This window comes from Dermochelys coriacea, chromosome 18, assembly GCF_009764565.3.
Source record: "Dermochelys coriacea isolate rDerCor1 chromosome 18, rDerCor1.pri.v4, whole genome shotgun sequence".
Classification (NCBI taxonomy): domain Eukaryota; kingdom Metazoa; phylum Chordata; order Testudines; family Dermochelyidae; genus Dermochelys; species Dermochelys coriacea.
In genome coordinates, this window is record NC_050085.1 from 23,282,085 (window position 1) to 23,307,811 (window position 25,727).

The 25,727-nt window shown below is 39.6% G+C and overlaps 1 protein-coding gene and 1 long non-coding RNA gene across 20 annotated transcripts in view; one reads left to right on the forward strand and one right to left on the reverse strand.

The window, feature by feature from the left end:
• The window catches only part of CAMTA1 (calmodulin binding transcription activator 1), a 927,426-nt gene extending 902,786 nt beyond the window's left edge, over window positions 1-24,640 (forward strand). For 7 of the 19 annotated variants that reach the window (XM_038376465.1, XM_038376470.1, XM_038376469.2 and 4 more), the window contains 2 exons: window positions 64-138; window positions 21,299-24,640. In XM_038376465.1, coding sequence (XP_038232393.1) covers window positions 64-138; window positions 21,299-21,362 — 139 coding nt within the window. In that variant the 3' untranslated portion in view covers window positions 21,363-24,640. Of the gene's footprint in view, window positions 1-63; window positions 139-4,592; window positions 4,624-15,400; window positions 15,571-21,298 lie in introns of those variants that run through there. The other 12 variants (XM_038376458.1, XM_038376461.1, XM_038376460.2 and 9 more) reach the window with 7 other exon arrangements.
• On the reverse strand, window positions 5,896-21,132 carry LOC122457044. Its single transcript, XR_006276320.1, has 4 exons — window positions 20,234-21,132; window positions 19,232-19,320; window positions 7,462-7,604; window positions 5,896-5,993 (listed from the first exon to the last, which is right to left on the reverse strand). It is a non-coding gene; the product is annotated as an uncharacterized LOC122457044 (long non-coding RNA).
• Window positions 24,641-25,727: the final 1,087 nt, after the last annotated feature.

The following is a 25,727-nucleotide window of genomic DNA, read 5'->3' on the forward strand; positions in this document are numbered from 1 at the left end:
CCCATTTAGCACTCTTTTTCCTCAATAGTGCCCATGCCCTGATGTTCCTTTGTTTGTGTTTAGAAGCAGTCTGCTCACCAAGAAGCAGGATCAAGCTGCTCGCAAGATCATGCGGTTTTTACGACGCTGCCGCCACAGGTATGACATCACTTATATATGGATTTTCCTTACCTATCAGTCCTAGGCCATCCCCAGAGCATCGCAATGGGTGCAGTATAAGAACCTGAATAGAATAGAATCACTGCAAATCATTCACATCATCAAGTAACAAATCCCAGTTGCTTACAAAAAACACTAGGAAAAAAATCTCCAGATTGGGACTGTCGTTAAGACATTCAGCTGCATTGCAGATATGGTAAAAGAAGCTAAGGCTGTGATGAGTGGAAGCAGAACAAAGAAACTCTTAGTTATACTCCTTACTTTACTGAAGTTGGCTTTAGTGCAGTTGGGCTTGAGGGTCCCTGGAGGAGAGTTCAGCTGAATGATTTTTTTTCGCTACATAGATTATATCCTAACTGCTTCACAGACTTTTCATTGCACCTTAGCCTCGTAGTGCAGCATGTCACAGCATCCACTATACCTTGGAAGCATCTCTACTTAAGACACAGGTATACATTTAGTGGAGTCACAATGGATGACTCTGTTTATAATCTAGATAAGTTGAGCCCCACAGCCCTCTAGGAGGGGAGAGACTCAACAGCAAACAAGTCAGTGCAAATGTCAGCCATGCCACATGTCTAAATAAACAATAAATTGGAGAATAAATACACAAGGCAAGAAGGGTTTCCTAACAGTACCAGGAACTCAGGACAACACTGATTCAATTGTTTGCCTGCAACATGTGGCAGCTGGAGCTCCCATAACAGTGCTATACTGTGTTCAGGTGACTTGCTTTCATTACTTAATGAAAGGATCTTGTTTGTGATTAACATTGTCTTGACTAGTAGAAATGAATTCAGCTCTTTCTGCATATGTCTCCTTCATGATAACCACACACTTACCTCATCCAATAAGACAAGGTAAAATACTTGGAAGCTAGTCAGACCAAAGTATGTTTAGTTTAGGCCAATGCTGGTTCAGCAAACTAAGCTCTGAAACGGAGGGAAGCACATGGTGTCACTAGTATTTTGGTACAAGGTTTAGAAATAGTCATCTTTGTATGAGGTCAGAGATACAGACTGGGATGAGGCTGGCGTAGCCCTAGCGGTGGGCAGATAACTTGCCCTGCAGGGTCACATGGCAAGCAACAGATGCAGCCCAAGAGAGGGACTACTCTAGGTTTCTAAACTAGTGCCAAGTGCTCTTGACGTTGAGACAGCATTTTGTCAGAGTGTGGCTGGCTTGTCCCTCACTACAACAGGGCAGGCAGAGGTGAACTCAAAGGTTCACCTGATCATTCTCCATACAGGTCTACCCCCCATAGAACAGGTACAGAACTCAGAAATGGTAGATCCCCTCAGATCTCTTAGAAGGCCGGACAGTCCACATTGAAGTTCTGTGCCCTCTTCCCTATGGCCAGTGGAGCAGAGCTGCCAGGGACTCTTGTATTTGGCTAACTTTGACACCTCATAAACCTACTTGCACATACAAAAAAGGTCCCCTAAAATTAGCCATAGTGCACAATCTCCCACCAGTGAGCCAAATACTTGGACTACACCACCATTCCCAGGCTTTTCAATAGGCCCGTCTCTTCCTTGGCCTATCTAATGTGCAGTTTTGGCAGCTTCTCTTGTCCTTGACCCTTCTCCTTCTGTCAGCCTCTCCTTAGTTGCTCGTTTCCTTAGAGTAGGGCTCTGCGCGTTCATATGTACCTCAAGCCCATGAAGGAGTAGACCTTTCCTAGGTCTCTGGCTCAATTCCTTGCAATACCTGGTCAGGTGGGGTCACTATAGTTGTGTAGAGACAGAGGGAATTAGGTCTTGGTTGCTTTTAAACAGAGGAAAAAAAGCAAGGAGGGGAGGGAAATTGACTGTGACCCAGAGAATAAATCTCTTCCTGCCTCAGGCACTTTGACTGTAGCTCACTGCTCTGTACTCATGTACCATCTTGAAAGCAATTCCTTCTCTGAGTTCAGAGGCTAATGCACTGCTTTGCAAGAGATCAGTGTTGTTTTGGAATGAATCCCTGATTCTTGGCTGGAATTAAACAAAAAGAAGTTCTTGACTCCCATTTCCAAGGAAGAGCTGATCATATTTCCCAAATTACCATGCTTCCCCTTCTAAACTGAAAATGTGCCCACATCCTTTGTGTGCTATGTACGTGTTTCTAATGCAGAATGTGCATGTGCTTTACTTGGGCAATTGCAAAGGTTTAACACTGATATTTCCTTATTACTAATCTTATCATTTACAAGAGTTTTACCTTGGGGCATCCTGGCATTGGAGAAAATTACAAACAAAAGTTTCAAAATCTCATTACTCAATGAAGCAGCATAAGGATTTCGCATAAAAACCGTGATCTGAAAAGGTCACACAAAGAATGGCACAGTGGGGATGTTGGGTATTTTTTGTGTTGAATTTGGGAATGTACCCAGATTTTTTAGTAAAATTATTAGAGTAAATTTGATTTTATTCCCTTAGAAATGGAAAAGTGAGCACATCAATAGGAGAAGGCTCCTAGCTCCAGTGACAATCGCAGGGGGTGAGCTAGCACATTTTGAAGTCTAGACTTCACTTACTGCTCTGGATGTTCTGGGTGCTGGGGTGGGAAATGTGACTAGCAGCACCTTCGGCTCTCTAAAATGACATAATGGAGCTGCTACTTTCGCCTCTGAAATTCGCATCAGCATGCAAGATACTGTGATGACTAATGCACTATGAATACCATAGAGAGAAAGAAAAGAGTGAAAGAAAGGAACAGAGAGCTTAGCAGCATAAGGAAAGTGAGACTTATTAGAAACAGACCTATCAGCTAATGGAGGGGACGGAAAAACAGCACAAGAAAGAAAGAAAGCCAGACCTTGGCACAGAGCCATCAAACTAAGTGTAAAGCCAGTGAATCCTTCAGCTGCAGAAGTTTTTAAACGTGTAACTTGTGAGTGAACATTCGCTAATTCTGCATTTTTAAAATTTGCTTTAACCTAATTCTGTTGGCCACATCTAGATATTGGAACTGGATTGTGGAAATAATTCTTGCTAAGAGATTATTCTGTTCCCTTTATGCAAGATTCAGTTAAGCGCTTTTCTTGGGCTTTCTCTTGGTAACCATCGGACTAATATTTTGTCTAAATCTGTTTAAGTAAATTAAGAAAAGTTCCTTTCTGTCCAGATCCAAAACAGCTCTAAGGTACCTCTCGTGGTTTGTTAGATCTACTCATTGGCTCAGATCTTCAATGGGGCAAAGCTGATTTATACAAGCTGAGGATCTGAGCCAGTGTGCTAGTGGGAGTTTCCTATATTCATGAATTTTCACTTACTGCAGTTCAGATGCCATTGGGTCAGTTCATGAGAGAGAGACTTGGTAACTGATACATGAACATTGCATAGGATAGAGAGAAATGTGAATTTCAATTAAGTGTGCATTGTTGGATGAAGGCAGGATTTTTGGAGCTGGAGCTCATCTCTGCTAAGATATATGCATATGAATATGGGCAGACATCATGTAGACAAAAATACCCCCATTAACAGATTCTGTACACTCATCTGCGACAGTAACTCTTAAGGTAGGAGATGCAGAGATTACTGTAGATCTTGGGAAAATATCTATTTGTCCATCTGTTACATATCCTCAGGAATGTGAAGAAAAACATTTATGCTACCATATCATGGTATGGGCATGTCTTATCTTGAAAGTGTTTATTATAGAGCATGAGATAGAACAGGCCTTTCAAGAGATGCACAGCTGAATAGTTCTGAATGTAGATAATAATGCTCAGGCCTGTTAGCCAGTGACTGAATTTTAGTTTTAAGTCTAAAGGTTGCAGTAGTACCTTCTGCTTGTTGACCTGCCCTCCAGCACAGTGTCTCTGTGTGAGATTAGAATTAAAGGCTTGCATATTTAATGATTCACCAACTATCCTCAGCTAGTCAATTGTTCGTAAATAATATTGATTTAGAGCTACAGGGAAAGGTGGAACCAATATTGGTCAGTTCTAACTGGGCTTGGTTTAACTGAATCGACACCCACTTACAATCCACACAGTCAGCTTTCAGTAAACTAACATTTTATTTCCTTTCTTTTCCTTCAGTTTATATTTAAAATTTTATCTTCTGTGAGGTATCTCTATAGTATTGCTAGGCTGTGACTATCATCTGGATTATAGTCCTGTTTTAGCCAGTGAAATTAGGACTGAGATAGAAAACAGCCTTACACACAAGGGAAGATAGGTTGGGGCTGGAAATGCCACCAGAATAACTATCCATCTTCATTTTACTTTGTATTGCACTTTACTGTCCTAAAATGTTCTGAACTCTGATCTGCTGCTGCCTGGTGAAGAGAGGGAATCACACAGGCAGCATCTGGGGAGTGGGCCCTTCTCTCTCCAGGCAAATAGAAATACTTTGTCTTCCCTCCATTGAAGTGAAACTATTGTAAGGTTTCTTTGATGCCATGTGTATGCTAATAGCTCTTTGGTATTGTTTTGCTATCTGAAGCCCTCTGGTGGACCATAGGCTGTACAAAAGGGTGAGTTAGCTGCCTGCTAGCCAGTTTCTCTCTATTCCATTTTAAATATTTTGCTTTCTGCTTGCTTGCATGGGGCTGCAGCCTAGATATGCCAGTAAGTTTCACATCCATTAATTATATGAAACAAAATAATGTATAAACTAACCCTATTGCAATTACTAACACTGCTGCTTTTCACAACAGGATAGAACTCTGCAGTAGATGTTACAAATGCATGAATAAGTGGGAAAAAAAGGACTTTTATATCCATCACTGGGCATGCTTAGAAAGTGGTATTGGTGGGAACTTTACAGTATCCAGATTTTTTTGGTTAACAGATTTTTAAACTTGAATGGGTCTGCACTGGCACATGCTAAATGGGTAATGACTTCCTTCATAATTAAAATGTTGCAGCATTAATATTAGATTTTAGCATAATCTCAGTGTGCTTCTAAATTGTTTTAGCCTACACTAGATGGGTTTCCTTTTGTATTTTCTGACTGAGCTGTAGGGACAAAAAGGAGCTCTCCTCGCTATTTCCTAAAATGGTTAAGCTTTAGTTTTCCTTTTCCTAGGAAGCAGTATTAGGTAGGTTACACATCTGGCTGCCCTGCCAGAGCCAGCTCGCAGGTTTTTTCCTTTCTCAGCTGATATTTAAAATGAGAAAGAAGTGAAAATAGAAGGGAGAAGCTGGTGGTGGTACAATTATCTGAATAAGAGAGCTGCAGTTGTACAAGTCCCCTACGCAGGGACAGAAATTTTCACCAACCCAGCAATAGAACAAACTGAGTGCTGTCCATGAAAGGGCAAAAATGAGGCTGAGATTTGTTACCACAGTGGAAGAACAACAGTCATTATGTTCCTGTAATGCAGAGGAGTACTACTTTCAAACAATGTGTGTGTAAAAGCACCCAGCAAGAAAGCTCAGTTCTCGTGTTTGATAATGCAGAGGACAAAGGCTATTTTTCTTAGCTGCAATGCTCATATTTTGTAAATGTCTAGTGGGGAGGTTAATTAGACAGTTGCACACACATATCTTATAAACTAAATATCACTGTAAACTGCTGTCTACCAGTTGCAAGTTTAATTTTTGTGAATTAACCCTAACTTCCGCCCGCTATTACTGAGTCTGGTGTGGCCCTGTCTCTTATTGGCTTACTTATTGATCCTAACAAACAATATAGTTACTGAAATTTTTGCAGAATTCTGAGACTTCTGGCATCAATTCTTCTTGCAAATGTCTTTTCATTCACATTTATAGGAAGAGTCATTTGATTTCTTACCTCATGAAATCTGAAGTAAGAATCCTATGATATGGAGTTCTAAACGGAGGTGGACCCAAATCCCTTCATTGTGCCATTTCTCTGAATCTGACTTCTCTGATGTGATGCCTTGATGAAGGAAGGAGAATCTTGCTGCCATTCACAGACAGTTTAACAGATACTGATACTCTGCAAAGCTATCCTCCAGCACAGTTTGGTTTATTTTTAGGAAATGAAGTCAGTTCACAGTGAAGTGCTTTATGCCTCTTGCAGATTAATTAGAGAAAGCATGCAGAATTAGTATAGCCTTTTCCCTGCCATGCTCCCTTACTAAAGCATTATTAGTCCATTGTTATTTGCTATTCGATTGCTCTCTGCAGACTGAGGCTGGGATTTTCAGACATGAGTTGGGTGTCTAGCTTCCCACAGCCCCTTTGAAAATATTAAGACTGAGCTATTCATACTGAAAAGGAGAAATCACAATAAATTGTTTTTAGAATCACACATTTGTTTTCAATATATCACCAATTGCAAGGATAAATAATAAGTAAAAGTGATTACTTTTTTTCTTAATGCAGAAATATATTTAAATTGCCCCCCCTTTGTGTGTGTGTGTGTGTGTGTATGTGCGCGCGCGTGCGCAAACCAGAAGTTGGTCTCACTTTCTCTCTGGAAAATAAAATCATTTCCTTGTCATGTGCTCAGCAGGAGAGACTAAGGCAAAGCACAAGACACTCCATCCTCCCATTAGAGCTGGGAACAGAATCCAAGAATCCTGCCTTCTAAGGCCTGATTGTGTGTTGCATTGGTGTAAAATGTCACAGATCAGAATAGCATCATTTTATATTCACTTTACAGTGGTGTAAACGACTGCACTTGGTGCAGGGCAGTGAGACTCAGACCCCTAATCTTCTGTTCTCTACACACTCACTTCCAGATCTCAGAACAGAACACAGGCATCCTGATTCCCAGTCTCCTCACAGTGTCACTGCTGCTTGATGGTTTTCTGAACAGCTACCAGGGTGCTCAATTACAAGCTTGTCAGTTTCCCTGTGCTGCTTCTGAAGGCTCTTGCTGAGCAGTAGTGGGAGAGGCTAAGGAAAGGAGACTCTTTTCCTCTCTCCCAACAGCAACTAAACACTGCATCTGTTTCTGAAGTTGCTCAATACTTTTCAGAGAAACAGAAAACTTAGGAGAAAAGAATCCAAAAGTTGGAGTTCAGGAAGATGGCTTTACCCTTCCTCCCAGTGGTGGGAAGTGAAGAGGATTCTAGATTTATCAGGTACCTAGAAAAGGGGCCAGAGACAGTACACTAATGGGAATTCTACTAGCTGGGACACACTGTTTCTCGCCAATACGCTGTCCTGGGTTAAATGGAGGACATTCCCATCTTTCACATTAAAGTCTGTTTAACTGAGGTAGTAGTCATGGGGCTGGTAGGTGTTGGGCCTGGGCAGGTGTTTGTAGCTATACATTGGTGTGGCTGCTTGCCACAAAGACCTGTGCTATGAGACTGCGCTGAAGATGAGCATAATTGCAAATTAACCATTCATTATTCAAAAAGTTATGCTGCTTCCCCTCCAAACTCCTCTCCCACTATCACATTTTTGCTGCTGCCCTTCACAGTCCTCATCCTCTTCAATTAATTGCTCTTTAACTTCCCTGTCCCCCCATCCAGTTAGCAGTTACCGCTCCAGTTCTCTGCTGCTTCACTTGTCACCTTCTGCCCTTTCCCTTCACCTACAGACAAGAAGCAGCATAGGTTACCTACTAAATTCACTTGCTCAACTATTGCAGAATGCATAAGGGGCTCTCACGCAAACTGCACTTCTTCCTGTAGGACAGGCTATGAAGCTCTGAAAGATTTCTATCCAGCTTCCCAGCTATGCATGCAGGTAACACAGAACAAAAGTACTGGATTTGTAGCAGAAGTGAGTAAATGTTAAGAATTTCATTATTCTAGAAATAATAAAATGAGCCTTACACTTTAATGTCTCAGAATGAGCCAATCAGGTTCAAAGCTGAACAGAAAAGCGTGAGAGGGCACACATTAGGAATAGAGGAGAGAACAAAGAAATTGTGCCAACATGCCTTTCTATCCAAGAACAGGACTCCTAAAAGAATACATGATGCTGCAGTTTCAAGATTACTTGCAACCATTCATCTTGCATGGTCTGCACTCTTAAAAGAGCCTGCTGAGAGGACTCTATAGGAGAATGTATGATAGCTTTCTTCTTTGTGAGATGTCCCTATGGGTGCTCCACTACAGGTGAAGGTGCGTCTCTGCGCCTTTGCTCAGAGAGTTTTGCAGCAGTGCCCGTACAGGTCGTGCACTCGCGGTGCCTGTAACGTGCCATTGGCGCCTCAATAGTGTGTGCACAACACAGACTCCTCAGTTCCTTCTCAGCCGTCCCCAGCCTGAGACATAGCTCAGCAGTCCCACAATACCCCCAACCTGCAAGAGGGCGGTCCAAAAATGTTATGTTCCCTACAAGGGATCTCGGGTCCTCTTTTCACACTCAGTACCCAACTCGCTGGTAGTGAAAGTGGCCAATCAAAGGAGCAAACAACAACATTTTAGGACCACTCCTTCTGATAAGGAGAGTAAGATGCTGGATCTGTTTGGCCACAAGGTATCTCTTTCTTCTACGCTATGATTTCGGGTGGTGAATTACACAGCTTTACTTGCCAAATATGACCATTATGGCAAATTTATGGAATTTATTAATGACGTTCCTGAAGAAAAGCGACAACAATTCAAATGTCTGGTCTCTGAAGGAGAGATGATTTCGCGCACGGCTCTGTAGGCCACACTGGATGCTGCTGACATGGCCACTGCTACAGCTGTAGTCATGCGCTGAGCCTCATGGTTCAGTTCTTCGTCATTCCCACGGGAGATACAAAATACTGTCCAAGATTTCCATGTTGATGGAGAAAAACTGTTCGCAGCCAAAACCAATTAAGTGCTGCACACCATGAAGGATTCACGAGCAATCCTCCGGTCCCTGGGCATCCATGTACCTGCCACAAGAAGACGACAACCCGTATCAACAACCTAGATACCCGTCCTACACACACACACACACACACACACACACAGCCAACACCAAAGACCATATGACCAACAGCAAAGACAGAGGCAGAGACTACAGTGATGATGCCCTCCACCACCAGCGGCATCTCCACCTACTTCCTCCAATAAGCAAATTTGAAGTCTTGGTTGAAGGTCAGGAAGACCTCTCACCCGTTTCAGCACTTACACCATCCATCCAGCTTTTTGGAGACCATTTGCTCCCATTCTATCTATCCCATTTGGGTGGCTATTGCCACAGACAAATTGACCCTGGAAGTCATCAGATCGGGCTATACCATTCCTTTCCTGTCTTATACTCCCCTCTCCACCCCGCCCTCCCCATCCCTCTTCAGGGATCCTTCTCATGAGCACTAGTTATGCAAGAGGTAGAACATCTTCTCCAATTAGGGGCAAATGGACCTATTTGTGACGGCTCGCAACCCAAAATGCTCCAAATTCTGCTCCAGAGTCTGTCTGGGAAAATAATCAATGGGGACGCATTCATGATCAGCTGGAACACAGATCTGCTATATGCGTTACTATCCAGAGTAATATAGAAAATAAGGACCAACAGGGCCAAGGTCATCTTAATAGCCCCCACATGACTGAGACAAGATTACATAGATTACATTACATAGATGTCGGCATGTATCACTATCACGCTCCCTCTTTAGACTGATCATCTGACACAACGGGAGGGCCAATTACAACATTCCAACATAGGGATGCTACATCTGAAGGCCTGGCTCCTCCATGGCTCTCTAATGAGGAGCTAGTTTGCTTTGAACAGGTCCAGCGGGTGCTACTACATAACGGGAAACAGACTCCATGTAACGCTTATCTCCATAAGTGGAAAAGATTTACTTCATGGTGTGTTGCTAGATAAACCGTCGCAACATCTGCACCTCTTCCAATTGTATTTGACTACCTCTTAGAATTGAACCTGTCCGCTCTATCCCTCAGCTCAATTAAGGTACATATTAATTGATCTTGCGGCTATCTTTACCTTTCACCAAAAAATTGGCAACACTACAATCTTTGCTCACCCAATCACAAAACGATTCCTTAAGGGCATCCAAACCCTTTATCCGGACGTGAGACCACCTACGCACCACCTGGGACTTAAACTTGGTCCTTAAATAGTCCTCATGCTTAAACCGTTCGAACCTCTAGCAAACTGCTCCCTACTACACCTCTCCATGAAGGTGGTGTTTCTAATAGCAATCGTATCAGCCAGAGGAGTGGGAGAAATTGTAGCATTTATGGCAGACCCACTATATACCATCTTTTATAAAGATAAAGTAATGTTAAGTACCCATCCCAAATTCCTTCCCAAAATACATTCCTCCTTCCACATCAATCAACCGATACATATACCAACCTTCTTCCCTAAACCACATGCCAACGCTTTTGAGGCTACAATGCATACCGTCGATGTTAGGAGAGCACTGTCTTTTTACTTGGATGGGACCAAGCCATTTAGAATCTCATGGAAGCTTTTTATCTCCATAGCAGAAAGTTCTAAGGGTAACTCCATATCCACTCAAGTATTTCTAGATGGATATCCAGATGCATTCACTTATGCTATCAATTAAAAGGCATACAACCTCCAGCAGGGATCAAGACACAAACACACTACTAGATCCATGTTGGTGTCAGTAGCATTCCTACACAACATTCCCCTTATAGACATTTACAAGGCCGACGCCTCTGAGCATACCTTTGCTAAACATTATGCTGTCACATAAGGCCTTCAGGCAGATACTCAACTTGGTTGAACTGTGCTATCAGTTGCTTTTCTGCCAACTCCGAAGCCCCTACCATCCTAGGCGGGCAGTGCTCTTCAGTCACCTGAAGTGGAGCACCCACAGGGACATCTCTCTCAAAGAAGAGAAGGTTACTCATCTTGTGCAGTAAGTGAGGCTCTTTGAGATGAGTGTCCCTGTGGATGCTCCATTAGCCACCGTCCTCCCATCTACTTCAGAGTTAGGGGCAGACTCCAGGGTAGAGAAGGAACTGAGGAGTCTGGGTCACACGTGTGCTATTGAGACACCAATGGCATGCGAGGTAGGCAGTGCGCCTGCCTAATGGGCACTGCTGCAAAACTCTCTGAGCAAAGGTGCAGGGATGCACCTTCATCTGGAGTGGAGCACCCACAGGAACACTCATCTCAAAGAACCTCAGGTACTGCACAAGGTGAGTAACTTTCTCGTCTCATTCAATAATGAAAATAAAGACCCAGATAATTTTGACGGGAGAGAGATTGGGGGACAGAGCATTAATTTCAGAGGAGCTATGGCAAGTTATACCAGCTGAGGATCTGCCCCTGGGATTTTAGTGTGGTGCTTTGCAGCGGCTAGAGAGTTCAGTGCTACCTTTGAATGGAATTTATTTAACATAAGAATTCTCTTGCTATTGTTGCAGTTTAAATGGATTGTAGGGCATATCGGAAACTACAGGTGCAGTACATGTGCAGGTTTTTCCATAGGCTATATATAGTAGGATGGATGGGATTCAAATCTCTTGGTTACACACTGGTACGAAATATTTAAATGGCTTGATTATATGACCAAAAAGCAGCCAGGAACATCAATCACTTTGCTTTTATTTGAATTGTATATGATTTCACTGTCTGTCTGTATCACAGTCTGATATACAGTAAAACACTGATTCCTCAAATGTTTAAAAAAAATGCTCTGAAGTTTCACTGTAAGTAGCTGAAATTAATGAGAAATTGTCTAAATTAAATATTCTATTCTGTTACAAGAATGTATGCGGAGCACAATTTAACACCTCCCACCTTTTAATGTACAGCAGATATGAGTGGATTTTTTTTGTCCATTTCCCATTCAGTGGCTCATCTCTCCATCCACCATTAAGATCTACAGTGATAATTCTTAGCCACGTGATTTTCTAAATAAAACAAAGGAATCTTCTTATACTATAGATGTAAATGGCTTCATGTATATTGTAATCATTAAATAAAATATAATGGTCCCTGACATCTGAGATAGTAAGGAAGCAGCAGATGTTCATAGATTTTTCTTAAGACCTACCTTTAATATGACACGTAAAAGGAACTAACCACTAATGTGAACTCTAGTTTGAGGTGCACAGGGGAGACTTGGCATTTCATCTATAATAACTGAGGAAAAAATATATTGCAAATGGATATATGTATGTAATAATGGTCCATATTTGATTGTGTTCCCTCTACCCCATATGTCAGTTGTCTTTGTACATACTTGCATAGTGCCTAGCTCACTGGGGCCCAATCCTTGATTAGGACCTTTGGGCTCCACTGTAATACAAATAATTAAAGAATGTGAATCAGGTAAGTACACCCAGTGACTAATGACTTTAAATCAAGCAGTTTTTCAATGAATAATGGGGTATGATGCATCAGAAATCATTCTAAGTGTACAGTTCTCATTTTCATAATAAACCACAGTTTCTGCTTCTTACTCTCGCAATCTGTACTATTTTTTCTATATATTTGGAAAATGTAAGTGATGAGCTGCTGCTAGGCGTATCACCTGCCACTCTGCTGAAGCATAAGAGACTTATTCTTTATTGCTGTAAATGTGCATGTCTCAACATGCACACAAACCCTGTAGGTGCATGTACACACCATACAGAACACTAACACTTTCACACACACTGACATGCACAAACTGACACACTCCACACATACTGAATGTATATGCATACACACACGTGTTTATGTTGCATGCACAATGACAACACACAGACAGATTTTTAGTAGGGCTGTCAATTAATCACAGTTAACGCTCGTGATTAACTCAAAAAAATTAACTGCGATGAAAAAAAGGTATCTCAATTAATCGCACTGTTAAACAATAGAATACCAATTGAAATTTAGTAAATATTTTTGGATGTTTTTCTATTTTGATTTCTATTACAACACAGAATACGAAGTGTACAGTTCTCACTTTATATTTTTATTGCAAATATTTGCACTGTAAAAACGATAAAATAGTATTTTTTTAATTCACCTCATACAAGTACTGTAGTGCAATCTCTATCGTGAAAGTGTAACTTACAAATGTAGGGGTTTTTTTTGTTTTTGAGTGCAGTTATGTAAAACTCTAGAGCCTACAAGTCCACTACTTCTTGTTCAGCCAATTGCTAAGACAAACAAGTTTGTTTACATTTATGGGAGATACTGCTGCCTGCTTCTTATTTACGTCACCTGAAAGTGAGAACAGGTATTCACATGGCACTGTTGTAGCTGGCATTGAAAGATATTTACGTGCCAGATATGCTAAACATTCGTATGCCCCTTCATGTTTCTGCCACCATTCCAGAGGACATGCTTCCATGCTGCTGCTGATCTTTTTAAAAAAAAAAAAATACTGCGTTAATTAAATTTGTGACTGAAATCCTTGGGGGGAGAATTGTATGTCCCTTGCTCTGTTTTACCCACATTCTGCCATCTATTTCATATTATAGCAGTCTCAGATGATGACCCAGCACATGTTGTTTGATTTATGAACACTGTCACTGCAGATTTGACAAAATGCAAAGAAGGTACCAATGTCAGATTTATAAAAATAGCTATAGCACTTGACCTAAGGTTTAAGAATCTGAAGTGCCATCCAAAATCTGAGGGATGAGGTGTGGAGCATGCTTTCAGAAGTCTTAAAAGAGCAACATTCTGATGTGGAAATTACAGAACCTGAACCACCAAAAAAAAATTAACCTTCTGCTGGTGGCATCTGACTCAGATGACGAAAATGAGTATGCATCGTTCACTCTGCTTTGGATTGTTATCGAGCGGAACCTGTCATTAGCATGGATGCATATCCTCTGGAATGGTACATGAAGGGACATATGAATCTTTAGCACATCTGGCACATAAATATCTTGCAGTGCCAGTTACAACAGTGCCATGCAAACGCCTGTATCAATTTCAGGTAACATTGTAAACAAGAAGCAGGCCCCATTATCTCCTGCAAATGTAACCAAGCTTTGTTTGTCCGAGTGATTGGCTTAAGTAGGACTGAGTGGACTTGTAGGCTCTAAACTGTTACACTGTTTTATTTTTGAATGCAGTTATTTTTTTGTACATAATTTGACATTTGTAAATTTAACTTTCATGATAAAGAAATTGCACTACAGTACTTGTATTAGGTGCACTGAAATATTGTTTTTTTTACAGTGCAAATATTTATATTAAAAATAAATAGAAAGTGAGCACTGTACACTTTGTATTCTGAGTTGTAATTGAAATCAGTATATTTGAAAATGCAGAAAACATCCAAAAAATTTAAATAAATGGTATTATATTATTAACAGTTCGATTAATTGCATGATTAATTGTGATTAATTTTTTAATCGCTTGACAGCCCTAATTTTTAGCTTATATTATGAGGTTTCATTATTTGAAGGGGGGAAAAAAAAGCGAAGGAGAGAAGGTGTTCTTCCAAAGAATTACCTGGATTAAATATAACAGATTTCCCAGAGCAGGTTAAGATTTTTTGGGTGGGATTTAAGTAAGAAAGCTGCAGATCTCAAAGGGCCTTATTTAGTCACTATTAATTGGCTGCATTACTGCAGCAGTGATAACATGCTGTTTCAGAAGGAACTGGTAATAATAAGCTACTATTAGTAGCTCCTTTCATCCCAAATTAACCTTGGAATGATTTCAGCTATGCCAAATCTCTACTGCTCTCCCCTGAACATATAAAATGTTCACCTGTTCCTTTGTTTAAACTTCCTATTAACCTCCCACATGCAAGTTTTGTTCAGAATACAGATGCAGGCTGCAACTACAAAACACTCACAGAGAGATGTGTGACACCCCAGTGACCCTTTCTCCCATAATTCTGAGGAGCTGGTATTCATAACAATCAGGTCTTCCTGAACTGTTGTACTGGTTAAACTACTATCTGCTTAGAGCAAAGGTTCTAGCCTGTTTTCTTGGTCAGAACAAGCAAAATTACCATAGGAAACAAGCAATAATAAAGGAATAAATTCATCTATGGCAGCATCCTTTTAAAAACTTCATCCCATTGGTTATATGTGGTTCTCTGCTTTTGGGAGGGTATATGTACCATGTGATGTCAATTACTCTGGTAAGTACAACTTCTTTATTTCATGCCTGAATGAACAACCCCATAAAATGTCCTCTGTCGCTCTCTGCAGGCCAGTCCTTCCCCCAGCAGTTCAAAGATACAGCCTCTCCCACCCTTGTACACCAAGGTTCTTTTAATAAAAGAAGGAAATGTGTGATATGCAGCAGCCATTACATTAAATACCCAATTTCTTATGTGTCTTGTCATAACATTAAGAATGGGGCCAATGTTAGGGGAAGGGGGCAAAACCCTCTTCTGAGTGATCCAATGTAAGGATAATGGGAGAAAAATGTTATGTGGGGCGTGTGTCAAGGTGGCTGCAATGAAAGTTTCCAAAATAATTTTGTTTCATTTACCTTTTGCAGGGACTGAATGTTTTTGGTGCGTTAAATTGGAGGCCCCATGCTCTGGGGTGTCATTCTTATTGGGCCTTTCTGTCTTTTTTGTTTTGCAATCCAAATGAGATATCTGGAAAAAGGCAAGAGCTCCCATTTCCTAAATTTCACACAAGTCAATTCAGCTCTCAGAGCAACAGGTAACTGACTAAAAAGCCTTCTGTGGCTCTAATTCACTCTGTCCTTTATATTACTGACCTCCAGCATTGCCAGAACTTTTTTGCTGTAAACTCACTTACTCATTGAACATTTCCTTGGCTGGGCATTATAGAGTAATTTTTGTGAAACAGCTTTGCCTTATGCTTTACCCATGAAGCTATTGTCTGCTGTAACTTTTCTAAGTAGGCCTAATTCATTTGCTCACAAATTCTCATTTGAAATTTGAGGGAAACAATATAATACAAATTGCTGCTGGCTTTCAGGGCTGTTGCTTACTAATTGCTTCAGCACCTAACAATGCAACTTTGAATAAGTAATTAAAATCCAAAGGTCATGAGAACTGTCTAGCTGGGGCACTTTTGGAGCTGTGGGATTGTTTGTGATCTTCACACTTCACAGGGTCACAGCTCAAAAGCTCTGTTCACATTTAAAAGGACCAAACCTCACAGTTAACTTACTAGAACACAATAAAAGGGGGGCAGTGATACTCCCTGTCATCCTGGCTTACTCACTCCAAGTTCCCTTCACTCGCTTGTGAAGAATGACCCTGTACCTGGAGGTGGCCAGCGTGGCCTATGGCCAAAATGTGTGATTCAGAGGTCTCCAGTGGAGCCTTTGACACTGGGCCCCTACCTCATACAGATACACAAGAAAATAAATTCACCTTCTTTCCAATTCTGCGCACCATTCACAGGGGCCAATGCAACAGCATAATAGCTCTTCTTGATGAAGGCTGCATGTGGGGCAGCGCTCCAGTGCCTCAGGCTACAGAGTTTCACATTTCAGCACCAGCAGGACTTCACTTGAACAGCCCTGTCAGCCACATCACAGCACTAAGAGGCACTTTCAAAAATGCCCTTAACTAATGAGAACATGCATATAGAGCTGAAACAAGTTACAGCCCCCACCTAAAACTTTGGCCTAGTGCTACTTCTGCCCATGGCTGCCTTGAGTTAAGGTACTGACACCTGTGACTGCAATTTGGAGTCTGTTCAGATCTAGATGAACCATCCACTCGGAGAGCAGCTATTTTGGGGGCAAAAGCCTCCTTCATTTTATAAAATCTGGTACAATTTTTTTACTCCTGGCGGGTTGCTAATGCTGGAAAAGGAAGGGAGCCTCCACAGATCTCAGCCCCCTTCCTCACCTGAAATTCAAAGTGGAAAGAGATGAAACAAGGTGCAGAGAATGTCTTGGCTAGTTGAGGTAAGGCAGCACCAGCTGTCGCTGTCTTGTGAACAGCACTGCTATTATGAATTTCTATTTACAGGGTTATAATTTGTCCAGGAATCCATCTTGGAATCACATTTTCATATTCTGAAATTTAAGTTTGTACTTTTTTTTTATATACTGAGTGCTAGGAAGTGGAAGAAACTGGCCTGTTCTAGTTTATATCACTGTAAAAACATCACCAAATAAAAATGGCACTGATCAAGAAATGATTTTTGTTTAATTATGGAAGTATTAAAGGCTACCGCTGGTGACGAGAGTAACTACTTTCCAAGGTTTCTGAAGCACTTGCATTGTGCACTTTTTATGTGACAAATTGGCAAGACTTTGGATTGAACGACTGGACAAAAAAAATAATCAGTTCAAAAACATTAACTCAGGTTCACTTGAGAGCAATTCAGAGCTATTTGGTCATTAATAAGTATTTTAAATTCTATAAGAAAAAACATATATGTTTTGTCTCAAACAATTTAAAAACAGCTCAGAAAAATGCAAAAAGAAGACCTTTACTCTGATTCCGTTTCTTCATTCTTGCACTTGGCACAGGGCTGGAGGAAAAAAAAAGATCTTTGTGCCACCCAAACTCCCAGTCCCCACTATACAAAAGAGCAGCCTCAGAGGTGCTTCAATTTACATTCTAGCTGCACTGAGCCAGCCAAGAACAGCCAACGTCTACTCCACTACACCCAGCCTCCTTAGCTCCAGCACTGAGGAGCAATGAAGAACACAGGCAGAGCCATTCCAGTAGCTCTATGTCAGCCAAGGAACCCTCTTGTATTGGGATATTTCACCTGGGCCCTGCTTTTCTAAGTATGAGTTAAAGATAAAACATCATCCTTAGATTTAATCTTCTTGATTGCTGTCTGTGTCACCACAACTTTCACACTGTTTAGGCATATTCTTTGTATTAACATGCAGTACATTATAAAAATAAATGACTACCTGTACAAACATACACTCCTATCTTCCTTTCCCCCTCCCTACACACACGGGGCTATTGACTATGTGGGAAAATTTAACAAATTCAAAAAGTATTAACATTAGCATCATCTTTGAGTCATTTTCCAAATGCTGTGGAATACGAGGTTGTGAAACACATGCGGTCTGTGAATGTAATTGTGCACTTTGCAGCATCTTTCACTAATGAACACACCATTGTTTTGTATTTCATACCTGGGAAACTCAGGAATGGTATGTTCTTTATGTTTAAGCATCAACCAACACCCCAGTTCCAAAATTTGTACAAACCTTGTAACTAGTACAGGACTCATTTGACCAAGAAAGGTGTTGCATATTTGTGAACAGGATCTGTACTAGTGCAAATATTGAATGCTACAATAATCAACTTGCATTAGCATGCATATTCCAGTTAAACAGGTATGCACCAGTACAGATGTTGCATGTCCTAGGTTGAAGTTGGCAGCAAAGCATGTCTTGCATTTTTCCAGCAAAACTGTGCTCTGGTTAGTGTAGAACTTGCATGTTGAAGTGCTAAACATGGAGACAGCATGTATTAGTAAGAGCCACAGCTTACCAATTGTGCATGTTCTCAATGAGACCTATAGTAATAACAGGTGAATTTTATATTACAGTAGAGGTGCAACTGAAAAATGCACAAGTTGTACTACCTGTCCTGCATCGTAGGTGATATCTTGTGCATATGTGTGATTAGTCTCAACATTAAATGTGAACTAGTGCACAGCTAGGGAGAAGTAACTTTTCACTTTCTTGCTGCACAGAAAGAGAGCTTAAATTTTAACAAATTAAGAATATTCTGAGTTTGTGTTTATTGGGTGTAAATACCGTATTATAAATTTCCTCTACTGGTTCTGAATATATATATTCTGTAATACAAGAACAACAGGACCACCAGATAATTAGCAGAACAACCACAGTGAGCTGCAAAGAGAGAATATGGAGTAACCTCCATAGGACACAGAAGGGAGAATTCCTCCCAGGCAACTGGATTGAAATCCTGGACCTGTTGAAGTCAATGGGAGTTTCGCCATTGACTTCACTGGAGCCAGGATTTCACCTTAGCTCCCTTACAGCAGAAAAGAAAAGCTAGCCTTTGACATGTCTTTCACTGCAATACTTTTACTACACCTCAAAATTGAGTTATTGTTTTACAGCAATGGGGCTCCCTGAATCTATACTAGAATGGTTTAAATCCTAGTGTCAGTCAAAACTGTTTAGTGTTTCAAAATGTGGAAGTGAGATGCCACTTTCAGCCATAGTTCATGTTAGTGTAGCCAGGGCTTCAGAGTCATGCCACATGTGATGAAATACAGCAGACCCTTTTTTCATTTTGATCAGCAATATCCACACTCTGTGTCCTCCCAAGCATGGAATTCTCAAACACTTCAGTAAAATAAAGACAATGAGTAATGTTCTAAATGCATGCATACTGACCCATGTGATCCATTCATTCATTGCTAGAATCTTTGCCCCCCAGTGTCACAAGCTTACAGGATGTCCTGAATGCTAGAGCTCTGATTTAGCTGAAAGATAGTTTAAAACACCTAGTTAAAAACATCAAATAGCTCCATTCTGGCTACATTTCTACACAGGTGCGCGCACACACACAGTTATTCTGCATACAGTCACTGGGCCAAATTCAGAGATGTGTAAGTTTGTATTGGTTACACATCAATATGTAAGTATAAAACAGTCTCTGGGCATAGGGGGCCAAAAGGTAATGTAGTGGTGGATACCTACTTTAATTTGCACTCTATTAGTTGCTCTTTCTGCTCTGTTCTGTCCCCATAGCATCTAAATTATGCTAACCTATGGCTCTGTTTCATTCATTCAGATTTAGTTGGACTCCCTTATGCCCACTTACAGATGTGAAACTTGCAATACTTTATAAAGCACCTCTGAATTTGTCCCTTTGTCGTGTCTCTAAGTCAATTTGCTTAAGAAGTTAATATACTAACAACTGTGTATGTGCTCTGCTAAATCCTTCTACTTTGGGTCATAATCACAACTTTTTGGGGTAAAACTACCCTTGGAATAACTGAGCATGGACATGCAGACTCAGGCAGGTTTTTTTCACATAGATATGATTCTGTAGAAAGTAGCTTATTCCAATACACTGCATCTGAAATCAGGTTTAACATGCTGTTCGTTCTGAACTGGAATTAATGCATTGTGATGGTTCATAGAAATGAGTCCATGTCTAGCTAGAATGTCTAAAATTATTTTACTAAGTTGTGTATATTGTAATAAAAAATAGTCAAAATCATATGAGTTGTATAGTCCTAATGAGCTACTTCAACTCCAGTACAAAAAAACCTGTGCAGTTCCTTTTGTGACATTGAGTGCTTTGGTTGACAAAGAAGAGTTAAATTGAGCTATACATAGTGGAGACAAAAGGAGAGGTATATAGAACTGCATTAGAAACTCATTCCCTACCTAACGATGACTGGGACCCCAAACTCTCTCCCTTGAATCTGGGTTCCTTACTAAGCAACTTGATAAAGGCTTGACAGGGTGATAGCCTAGGTCAATTCTGGATGTCTGCAGTTGTTTGTTTAGTCACTTCAAGGAAGCCTCAGTGAAGTGACAAAGCAACAAAAAGCAAGAGTATGTTAACCAAGTAGTGGCCTTAATGGTTTTCTAGGCATGACACACATCATATTTAATTTGTTTAGTTTTAAATTTTCCATATTTTCACTTAACTGATGTACTACAGCTTTGTAAATAGCAGATTTAGATCCAATGGTAATAGGTGCTACATAAATCAATGAATGCACTTGCATTTCTTAAGTGCTCACAACTGTAGCATCTGAATGCTCTTTACGGAGTTAGTACTCTGTGGAGAGACTGTCCCCCTGACTGGGGATTATGAAGATACAAATAAATATATCCTACAAGTATCCAGACTATTCAGATGCTGACAGTGAGACTGAGATAATAAGTTGAAGTAACGTACCTGCTTACACTGATGCCAGTATAAAGTCCATACACACATGTAAATTCTACTAATCTACAGTACTGTATAAATTAAATAGAACTTTCCAGTGGAAGTCTGGACTAAATCTCTCCTTCCCACAATGCTAGGCGCAGCAGCAGCTGCCCATGTTCAGTGTCCTACTTAGAAAAGGGGGCAGCACAGAAAGTGCATTTTGCTCAAATCTGGTACATGAGGCAGCAACAGAAAAGCAGTTGATGAAAAGCAGTCATAAAAGACAAATAATTAGGTAAGATGATTTGATAGTAGAATGAATTTGGGTATTAAATAAAGTTGTCCAGAAATGGGTTGCAAAAGGTGAATTCTTTCTGAATGCTTTTTTTCTCCCCTTCCCTGGCTCCCAATTATTTACTGTATCAGGAGGTTCTTTCTTATTGATACTCCTGAGTTTTCTTTAGGTGATGGTTACTTCATACTGGAAGTTGTAGTGAGGGATCCCTTTGACTTTTGCCTGTTGAAATTCGTTTGGAATAGAAATGTTATAGAGGGCCTTTTTATTGTTTCAGAGTGAAAGAATTGAAAAAGGCCAAGGAACTTGAAGATACACAGCAGCATCCCGTAGCAATGTGACATTGCTTTTCAGACTGTTATCATTTTCTGTTTTTAGCAGAGACATGCAACAACAAAAAACCCACTGCAGTTCTGGGAATCTCAGCTGCAGGATTTTAACAGTAATGTTTTGGTCATTGCATTTGCACTTTCATGGACAACTTTTAATTTGTTCAGCAAGACATCTTGGAACTCAATCTTCTGTTGGATCATGGGAAAAAAAGACACCAGGAGGAATTTGTGAGTTGCTTCATTCTCTCCAAAAGAAGCGATTAATTATCCTTTTCATATAGGGCTGTATTAAAACGTGTGGAACTGTACAAATATTATACCAAAAATATTGTTAAGAAAAGGTGGGAATGCACAAGCAACACAAGAATGCTATTCCTGCACCTGTCAATCATCTCCAAGAAACTGAAGCTTCAAGAGTCAGTGGCGGGGCTTAGATCAGTAAATCTTTATTGGGTACATGCATTCTCATTTCCTTTGCACTTCTGTCCTTTCTTTTTATTTGAATCTCTCTACAGCACACTTAATGCAACTTTTTAAATCTGCAGGTTTTTAATACATCCCGTGGAAATTTACAGAGTGGGTTGGCATATGAGGCAAACGGGTAATGCATGGGAAATAAAGAGAGCAGCTTGAGCAAGTTTTTAAAAGTTCCTTTTTTGGTATTTTTTCTAGAACCTGCAAGTATTTAAAGTGTCATGTACTTATTCTCATATTCAGCACTTTATTTTCTGGCCTTACTTTTAATTATTTACTTACAATAGTTCGTAACGTATGTAGCGCTTTTTTTTTTTTACAGTAATTTTATTGTTCTGAGCAATCACGTACATATGTTGCCTGGATATTTATACCACCTAAACATCAGAGTGGTGCTCCATCCTGGCCAGTAAATTTCTTATTTTGGCTATTTCATCAAAATCTGGGCAGTTTCTGTATATATAGAAGGTAGAAATGGAAAATGAGAAATAATATTTGAAAGGGAATATATTGATTAATTACTAAATATTTTATTCACAAAGGGTTAATAACTTGGCAAGATAAAATTATTATTTGTATAGTTTTGTCTGAATGAGCGAAGAGTGTGGATGTATTGTTTGTACATATTGTATATATTAAAACAGATGTGCATGAATTCAAGAAAAAAGAAATGAAAAAAGCAAAGCATTAGTGGCTATGGTCTGTAAAATGAAACAAAAAACTTTATTTCACTATAAGAAACTTTATTTTAAATGTTCTTTAGAAGAACATTTTGCTAAAGCATGACTAAACTGCAAAAAAAAAAAAAAAGAGCTATTGTATTTAGACTTAGGAAAAAAAGGCAGAGTAACTTTACTAAAAAAGGATATGTTTACATTTGATTTTGGCTACCAGGAGGTTTTTTTTTTATTTTTATTTTTTGCCAATGGTGCCAAGTAATGTGAATGCTAATATTGCTTAAGAAAATTAAGTTACTTTTGCAAAGCAGATAATCATAAGAATACAAAAACGTATCTAGCTTAACACCATACACTCACTCCAATAAAGAACACTCAGAATGAACATAAACTGAAAAAAGAAATAGTATGAAAGTAGAAAATATGTTTCACATTTTCATATCTCCTGCTGGAAGTCAGAAAATGTAATAAAAATGCACAAAAATTTAAAAAAATAAAAAGTAAAACTTAAAAGATGCAAACTGGTCTTGTAGGGGTGTCATGGTATATTGCTATTTCTACATAGTAAGGAGCCAAAGAAATCAGATACTTTTTAAATTGAAATACTAATTAAAAATTGTCATGAAGTTTAGACAATAGGGAACTGATCTTAATTACACTAGTAAATATCAGGAAGTCAGTGCAGTTACTCTGGATTTACACAAGTGTAGCTGAAATCAGAAATTGCTTCTGTGACTTTGTTGCTAGTACCAGTTTAAAATTTCCAAATGGTTGGTGTAAATTTTACATAGTTAGTTTTGAAATAGTTGCTCTTACTTGATCCTGGCCACCAACTAAAATGTTTAAACTCCAGGCTTTTTGTGAAGCCTAAAAATATTCACAAATGAGCTTTTAAACTGGTGTCTTTAAAAAAAAGGGTAAACACAAAGATTGTGGGAAAAAAACTGGGGTCAGTGCTCTTGGTGCCTTTTCTATAATTGTATCTGGTTTTTAATTACTTCCTTTCACTGCCAGCACTGAATTACAATATATGTGATATATAGCTCTTTATCAGAACTCTGTACGTTTGTGAACTTCTGCTTTATGACCTGATTCAATTAAAAAAAAATTGTCTGGCTCCCACACTGTGGCTGTGGAAGCCTCATAATCTCCATATATTTTATTGAAATGGAACCTTACATATTAAGTATACCACACACAAAGAATGGGAAATGAATTTGAAAATAAACTCCTTTGGAATGAACTGGAATGCTCTGTATTAATCTTGGAAATACTCTGACATTTTGAAATATAAATGTTTGTCCCATTGACTGGCATTATGACAAATACAATTGATCTTTTCCTAACAAGAGTAATGACCTCAGTGGAAACATTTTAACCCCTTATATTTGTACTTAAAATTTTCAGTAAAATACAGAGCTATTTCAAGTTACCCTTCCAGATCCATAGGCCTGGTGGTGTACCTACTGATAAAGACCTTGATACAGCAAAATATTTACACACATGCTTAGTGTTAGCCATATGAGTCGTTCCATTAACTTAATGGGACTACTCACATGCTTAAAGTTAAGTATATCCTTAAGTACTTTGCTGAACAGGGTTGAACCTTTCAGTGAATGTGACCACTGATGAGTTAAAAATGCTCTCCCATTGAAAAAGCTTTTCTGCTTACCCCTTTCTTGACTGTGGAACTTATTTCTGATAGAAGATACGTAAGTGCAGCTTTCTTGGATAATCGGGATTCCCAAGTGCCAGGAGCAGGACCTTCTTCTGCCTCCTGAATATGGAATTGCTCCTTTGTGTAACACATTTGACATAAGTAATACTGTGTGAAAGAAATAAAGAATATAACATGAACTCCCTATACGGTTGCACGCTTACAGCAGTTCCACACAGTAGTTGGTGCCCAACAGGGGGTCCCCAAGACTTGCATGTAAAACTAGTATAGATGTCTCTTTTTTGTAAGTTTTATTTTTGTAACTGTGCATGTAAAGCATCACTGAATCAATGGATCTGTTGAAGAACTCAGCTGCTGGAACCATGCAAAATGTTTTGAATTGCCCTTAAAATATGGAAAACGTTTTCTGAATGCTTTATATTCTTTCTGCTGTAAATTAAAAACAAAAAATTTCCCCATACTAAGTGTATTTCTTTTAACATTTTCTCTTCTATTTTAATCAAGAAGCTGAAGTTTCCTCAAGTGTGTGTGTGTGTGTGTGTGTGTGTGTGTGTGTGTGTGTATATATATATATATACACACACACTCCTTGCAAAGTATGGATCTCTATCACACACTTAGAAGACCTACTTATAAACTCATAGTCTCTTAACTGACTGAATTTCAAAGGTAAACATAATTTTTTAACACAAATTCTGCTTTTAGTGTGTGTACAGCTCCCATTGGATTCAGTGGGATCCATGTACTCATGTGAGAGGAGAATGTGGTCCTTAAAATCTATAGTTAACACCTCTTTCAAAAGAGGGATGCTAGGAAATAGGAAACATATTTATCTAATCAAAATTATCAACAAGAGTGAAAAACTTGAAGTCACTTGGATCTCTCAGCCTGCGTATTGATGATGTACATTATATAGTCACAGGCCTGACTCTTTTCTGGGATTTTTAATGTATACTCTTCATCAGGCATATTTCATAGAAGGGACCAAAATAATTTCTAGACGACTACTTTTAGAAAAGCATCCAATTTTGATTTTAAAATGGTCAGTGATGGAGAATCCACCACAACCCTTAGTAAATTGTTCCAGTCCACCAGTACATTTCAGAGCTATAGTTGCTCTTCAAGTAGCAAAACTGACTTTGTCTTCAGATTCAGGCCTTCATGATAACCCCAAGGTGCATTATAATTACTCAGAAATGCACTGCCTATCACAGTTTATTTTAGTTTAAGATGTTTTAAGATCAGCCCAGAGACTATCATAGTGTTCTGCACCTGCCACAAGGGGGACTCGGGTAAAACGCAGTGGTTCCCATGTCTTGCTTCTGAGTCTGGCAGCAAGAAGCAAATGCTATGTGAGGCTCCTTTTTTTCTTTCCTTATCCCAGGGGAAAAGAAATGTTCTTATGACAAAAAGAAAAGGAGTACCCGTGGCTCCTGGTATAATGGTATAATGTACCATTGGTATAATGTACCAATATCACATTGGTAGATGCGCAGGTGAACGAGCCTCTGATAGTGTGGATGATGTGATTAGGCCCTATGATGG